The sequence below is a fragment of the Rhagoletis pomonella genome, unplaced genomic scaffold (assembly GCF_013731165.1).
Source record: "Rhagoletis pomonella isolate Grant_MI unplaced genomic scaffold, Rhpom_1.0 Rhpom_scaffold_01893, whole genome shotgun sequence".
Classification (NCBI taxonomy): Eukaryota; Metazoa; Arthropoda; class Insecta; order Diptera; family Tephritidae; genus Rhagoletis; species Rhagoletis pomonella.
Window position 1 is genome coordinate 1 of NW_023460447.1, and position 7,457 is coordinate 7,457.

Below are 7,457 nucleotides of genomic sequence, written 5' to 3' on the forward strand. Positions count from 1 at the left end.
CCATGACAAAATGAGACTGTGTTGGTGTGCCCAGCTATGATGTAGATACACAACTAAGACGACGACTTATCACTGTTTGAGAAATGAAGAGCTTTTCACTGTCAAATGGGCTAGCGATAGAAAATAAAGAGACATTTGTGATAGCCACTTAAAATGAGCAACTAAATTTTCTTTCAGTCATAGTCGCGAGCTCTTTGATTGAACACTAAATTACGGCAAATATCACGCCAGCCGCTAATCAAAAATGCCCACAAACGATGAAAGCGCACATAAGTTCAATGCCGACGAGCTACAAGCGCCGGAATGGATAAATGATGATCTTTTTGCGAAAGTCTTGGCGAACTGCGAAAAGAAGGATAGCCAAATAAAAATCAAAAGTACAAAAATATCTCCAGCCTCCATGAAGGGCGACCACTATGCGAGCGTGATGTTTCGCGCACAGCTACAATACCAGCTGGACGGCGTAGACAAGGCGAGATCTGTGATCTTGAAGACAATGCCGGAAACGGAGGGCCACAAGAAAGATATGCTGGGCAAAACAGATATTTTTGAAAAGGAGATTATTATGTATACAGAAGTGATACCGCGATTCGAGAAGGTTTTGCGCGATATTGGCGATAGTACTGTGCTCAAAGCAGCGTAAGTGCTTATCGCATGCATTAGGTTTGTTGTTGTTTAGATTTGATTGCGAATTTCTGCTTGCAGCTGTCTTTATTACTCTTTGAGTCCGAGGAAGGTAATTGTTTTCGAAGACCTTGTGCCCGTCGGTTATGAGGTGGTGCGAGATCGCCCACTAACAGAGGAAGAGGTGAAAGCAGCGTATGACAAGTTGGCTAAATGGCATGCCATAAGCCATAAGATAAATTTGGAGGTTACTAATCGGATTTATTTTTTTTTATTCTAAGACGAAAATATTTCAGTATTCATTTTCCCACAGGATCCGCATTATTTCGATAAGTTTTACCAAGGCGTATTCAACATGTCCGCCTTAGCGAAACAGGATTTTGTGATACGAGGAATTACGACATTCATTGAAGTGCTAAGAGAAACACCCTCGTTGAGCAAATATGTGCCCTACTTTGCGGCCGTAGAAGCAACCACCTTCCAACAATGTCGCGCCTCCTTTGATGAGTATCGGAAATCGCCCAAGCCTGGCGCTTTCTATGTGCTTTGTCACGGCGATTTTCATTGCAAGAATATGATGTTCAAACATAACAAAGAAACTGGCAAATTCGAAGATGTAATGTTACTGGATTATCAAGTCGGATATGTCGGTCCCATCGTGATGGATTTGATATATTCAAAGTATTTTATTTTGGATGAGCATCTCCGTTTGGAGTTTCCAGCGCTTGTGTACCGCTATTTTACTACTTTGACGGGCACTTTGAAGAAAATAGGCTTCGAAGGTGAGCTGCCAAAACTCGCAGAGATCCATAAGCAGTTTATGCGTCACAAGCACTTTGGTAAGTAATAGTTATTTATAAAGTAGTTACATACTTTGGCGCTTATTTGCTTGACGCTTTGTCAACAACTACGTTTTTTTTTTTGATTTTAGAGCTATTTCTCTTAACCACTTTTTTGCCTATGTGGATGGCAATGAAAGATGATATCGATATGGATTCGGTGATGACATCTGAAGAGTATCGTCGCAATTTATGTAAATCTGCAGAATATATAAAGTATTTGGAAAGTGCTTTGCCTCGTCTCTTGCATCTGGGTTATTTTGAAGATTAAAGCTTTTTCAATTAAATTAATAGGAAAAGTAATATGTACGTATGTATATATGTATGTATATATAGCACATATTTCGCAATAATAAATTTATTTTTCTCTATATACTAAATTGAATTTTACAATTTGGATTACGCGAAATACTTTTTTCAGTGTTCATCAAGAACTAACCCACTGTCTTTGCTATGAGTAGAGACTAAATGAGTCAATTGTTTTATTTATTTACTTGTGTATACACACTAGAGTGGTCGACATTTAGTATGGGGAAAAATTTTCATCATAAAAAACGGGGCACCCCCTTAGTTGTTTCCTTTTTATTTTTGCAATATCTATACCAGCTTTCAATTTCCTACTGTAACGAGTACAGGGTGCTCAATAACGTCGAAATGTGCTACTGCATCGCTGTGAAACTGGCAAAAATATTGGTGATTTTTATAAAAAGCTACTGTTGCCGCGACAGCTGAATCTTGTGATGTTTTTTTCCATAGTTGAAATTTGAAATGTTCTTAGGTTGTTTAGCCAATTGTTTGATTAATATATGTACACAATACTCCTAGAGTAAAATATGTACATCATGGGCATCCTCTTAATTTATTCTAAGAAATGTTAGGTTTGGTACCAGGACCTCTTTCGGCAAGAGGAAAAATACTGGAAGGGGCCCCAAATCCTCTCTCAGAATAAAATTTTTTGAACCACGCTAATACACACGCTGCTTCGTTATTTCTCTGATTTTACTTATCGTTTTTCATCTGATTAGTGTAAATGGGCAATAAGTTGGCGGAACTTCTTATCAGGCAGGCGTAAATATGGGGTGCTATTAAAGAGTAAAATCGAAGATAAATATGAGCAACGTAGGAGCCAGAAATATTGCAGAGTAGCATGCGTGGAGATATATAAATTACAAGATTACATTAAATTACATATTTATGTATTTTTTCTGCGATTTTCAGCTTTCTTATTTAATCTATATCTATATACATAGTATAATGTTAAGTCGGGATTCTTTGAACACGCTAACCTCGAACACTATTAAACGGATTCGGAAGAGATTTCTTCTTATATATTCTGTATCGATAGGGGGTATTTAGAATTTCTGTAGGGTTGCCACCTGTCTAAAAAATTATAATATCCGCATCATTGTCAAATGAAAGGGATTTTCCTCCAGATAAACAGTAATGTGTAATTTTTTTGATAAGCGAAGGTATCAGTGTACAACGTCACTAACAAATCAAAAAACTTAGCCTATAGATGTGCAATAATCTATTATATTACTGTTTAGAGTTGTCACCTGTCCAAAAATTATAAGCTCGTCACTATCGTATGTACAAAAACTTTTAGTTTTTTGAGTAGGGTTACCTATTTAAAAATTACTATTTTATCCTTTTATAGTATAAAGCAAAGCTGAGATTTTTGACCACGCCATTCTCCAAAATTACTAAATGGTTTTGTTTAATATAACCTACATCGATAGGAATATTAGCTTTTCTACTTAGAACTTCTATAAGTTTGCCACCTGTATAAAAAATTTAAAGATCCGTTCGTTGAATTACACAGAGTGAGACGGAAGATGAAAGATCTTGGCCTCTTAACGTTCAATAATGTGTAGTTGTCATATCTACACTATTCGTTGAACTAAAAAATTAGTTACCAAGAGAAAGGTTATGATGTCCGGATGTGCAATAAGCTTTTTTTTTTTTTTAGAGGGGTTGCCACCTATTTAAATAATTCTACCTTACATATAATACGTGAATGCGTTTTTGGTTAATGACATCAGCTTTGCACAATTCGTCCATTTATAAAAAGTGAGGTGTCTAATGAAAGAGCTTGACCTTCAGAAGTGCAATAAGGTTTGAATTTTTTCAAAGAGGGTTGCCACCTGAACGAAAAATTATAATATGTGGGCTATTCATTGGACTAAAAAGTGTGTTGTCAAATGAAAGGACTAGGCCTTCCGATGGGAAATAAGGTTTAATTTGTATTTAATAAAGAAGCCGCCGTCTATGAGCGGGCTATGTGGCACCGCTATAGGGACCTGAAGAGGGAAGTAAGACGTGTTTGCCACAATAAGAAGAGACAGGCCGAATTACGTGAATGCGAAGAGCTTGAAATGCTGGCCGACCTGGAAGAATGCCTGAACAGTTTACCAGAGAGTTAGGCAACTTACGGCAGGTTGCAAGCCAGCGCGTACTCCTGTCAGAACAACTATGGCAACCTAGTTGCCGATGTTCAGAACATACTCAAATTATGGAGGGAACACTTTTTCTCCCTTCTGGATGGTAGCAGCACGGAAAGTTATGGAGAAGAAGAACCCGGGCTCCAAGTCGATGATGACGGAGTCGATGTTCCTCCGCCTGACTATGACGAGGTATAGGTATAGCAATAACGCGGCTGAAAAACTACAAAGCTGCTGGAACTGACAGCTTGCCAACTGAGCTGTTCAAGTACGGTGGCGAGGAGTTGACGACTGGAATTTAAGTGTGCTCTGCCCAATCCACAAGAAGAGTGACCCCGTCAATGAACTGATTGTGCCTTATCAGTGCGGCTTTAGGCCTGGAAAATCCTTCACAGACTAGGTATTCACAATACGCCAAATCTTGGAAAATACCCGCGAGCTTTCGACAGCACTAAAAGGAGTTGCTTATACGCCGCTATGTCTGAGTTTGGCATCCCCGCCCAACTGGCACAGCTGTGTAAAATGGCGTTAAGTAATACCATTAGCGCCGTCAGAATTGGAAGAGAATAATTCTATTTAACTTTCGCTAATGTGAAATTTTAAATGTACTACCACTAAAGGCCTAAATACGGGAAGGCTAAAATACGAGAGAAAATTACACCACAAAGTACTCTCAGTTGACAATTTATATTTTAGAATAATTTTCAAGTCGTGAACAAATTCTACTCCCTTTGACTGCACCTGCCAGCGTTCTTCTTGTTGAAATTAAATCTCACTTAAGCATTTTCCGAAATTCGAGTAACAGTCATCAAATCAAGTTTATCAAGTCCCAACACGGGCCAATTTTGAAATGTAAAACGATTTTACTTTAACGAATGGAGGCAGAAACCTCTCCCATGAGTCCATACAAACCAATATTGATTTATAAAGGCCTGCGTGTGTTCACTGACCATTTGTCCATGTGCGTTCATTGCAGTTGGCATGCGTCCGATTCGTCGACATTTGGAACATTGGAGCACACACAACATTTGTCGGCCACTCTCAGCTGCCCAATTCAACGTCGAAAGCAGCTGCCAGCAAAACTGTCATGCGTTTCAATGCTTGGCAGCAATGCGTTCTGTTTGAGGCGCTTTGACTCTTTCATAGAATAGATTGCGACGAGGGCTGCGGGGGGAGGGGGGTTTCGATTCGCATGGAAGTTGGCAATCCAGCACGAGTGGCTCTACTCAAATTTAACCGCATTTTAATATCCGACGCCTTTGTGCCGTTTTCTATACATAAATACATACATACATACATATATAGATATATGTACGAATATGCGATTGCCAATGTATTTTGGTTTCGGTTTTGATTTCAGCTTCAATCGAATCAAATAGTGAGCAACCTGGGACAAACGGATGTGAACAATGGAGACACAATTGCGTGGCTAACGACAGGCAATCATTGCTGAAGTTTTGGGCTGAAAGAATTGAATATTGCACCATTGCACAAAATGGCAAAATGGTATACACTGTTAGTAACCCTGTAATTTTGTGCGTATATATGTATGAATGTTTTCTCAGTTGTTTAATATGACAAATGTAAAGCAAATTGCAGTGGCGGATACAGGTTTTTGTTTTGGGGAGGAGCGATTGGGATCGACTTGTCGAATAACGTTAACTTACAGGCACCTAACTTGATTTACAGCGGAGTGACCAATCGAAGCTATATGACCTACCTGCCTACCTGACCTGCGCGAACCCTCATTTATTTTTTCACGCAAATAGAGGTTCTAGGAATTTTTATGAAGTCCGAATTAAAATGTTTTGTGATATAATTTTACTTTAAGTAAGTTTGATGTTGTGAATTTGGCGCAAGGTCCATTTACAGAGTCGCATTTAATAAAACAATTATACTTTTTTTGTAAAAAAGCACAAGATTAACAGTTATGCTCTGGGTTTATTAAAGCAGTATATTACATAAATAATTATTTTTTGCTTGTAATGTTTGTCAAATGAGGGATGTAGTTAAGTAACTTAACAACTTATTCGGAATTTTGATTATAATAATTTAAATTGAAAACTAAATTTTGCGCTTTCCTTTTGGGAATCTTTTTATTATCCGTTCAGTGTCAATTTCAATATCTAAGGGCCAGTTTCAGTGGCAGTTTAAACTTAGAATACGTAAACTGAATTTAAAATGAACAGCTGACTGACATTTGACTGGCTAATCTTAGTTTAAACCACGACCATGCACTGAAAAACTGGTTCTAAGTGTACGTTTAAAAGTGCTAGACCTATCAGTCGTTTTTCATTCATGGTACTATGGAACCATGTTTTTAACCGGCGAAGGGTAACTTCTTTCTGAAGAAGCTAGAAGTGTAATCAGAAAACGGAGAAGTTTGTTAATCAACGGAAAAGTATATTCGTCGTCCCATTTACCAAGAAGTTCTGCTGCTGATTTTAGGTGTGGCTTTTCGCTTACCTCACTGATAATTTTATATGTATGGCAGTAATAGTTCAACTCAAAAATGTTTATGTAATGTATATTTCGGCGATCTTTCTCGGAGATCGAGCTAAATATTATGCAATAACGGTATAAATATTACGTTTCGATAATAATCGAAAATTTTATCTATCCGCTCTCCGAGGAAGGACAATGTCCAAATAGTATAGGTAATTCCTTAGCGATATCGGTAACTAACGCGGCAAGCGCTTTTTCTACGCATTTCGCTGTCATCCCCCCTACGAATGTCTGGTTACACAGTTGAATGTGAAATTTTCTACATTCACCGCGGGAATAGACAAAAAGTAGTACCAAAAATTTTGTTTCGACATGCATACATATATTTTGTTCTTATCAAAACTTTACGACACTCACATATTGGCAAGATTTCACCATTTATTTTAAAATTCTTTAATTTTAATTATTGATTTTTAAAGGTATAGCATATTTTAAACAGAAACCATATCCATATCCAAGTTTCAATCTTTGCTCAAAATTAAAAAAAGTAACAGACTTTGTAAAAATTTCGAGCTTTTTAATTCGGTTTTTTAGAAACGTTTTGGGTATGCTGTTTTGTAGCCCAATTTCAAGTACCATTGATCTTTGAGAATTTTTTTCATCGAAGGTGTTGCTAACTTTCTCCGTGTAACAAAAATATCGTCGAAAATGTTTTGTATGGAATAAAATAGCTAACATGGTCAACAAAAAAAGAAAAGCCAAAAATCAGTTACTTTAAACTTGCAGTAAAATTGAATGGGCTAAAAAACTGCTTACTCAAAATATTTCTTAAAAATCGAATTAAAAAATTCGCCATTCTTACGGAAGTTTGTTGTTTTTTTTTAAATGTTGCACATAGATTCAAGCTTGAATTTGTATGGTTTTTGTTAAAGATTATGTTTCTATATATATATATTTATAAGCAAATAATGAAAATTTAAATATATTAATACAACCAAATCTTGTCAAAATATAAATGCTGTAAAGTTATGAACACGAACAAAGTCATTTCGTAGACGAGTCGATTGTTCCTTATTTTGGACGCCACAGCGCCAAGCAATTTATAAGA

At 37.1% G+C, this 7,457-nt stretch overlaps 1 protein-coding gene across 1 annotated transcript; it reads left to right on the plus strand.

Moving 5' to 3' along the window:
• The first annotated feature begins 178 nt into the window (after nt 1-178).
• On the plus strand, nt 179-1,811 carry LOC118752832. The gene is made up of 4 exons (XM_036487689.1): nt 179-639; nt 706-871; nt 938-1,463; nt 1,556-1,811. Exons 1-4 carry the CDS (start codon nt 245-247, stop codon nt 1,732-1,734), a joined length of 1,266 nt encoding a protein of 421 aa, XP_036343582.1. The 5' UTR covers nt 179-244; the 3' UTR covers nt 1,735-1,811.
• Nucleotides 1,812-7,457: the final 5,646 nt, after the last annotated feature.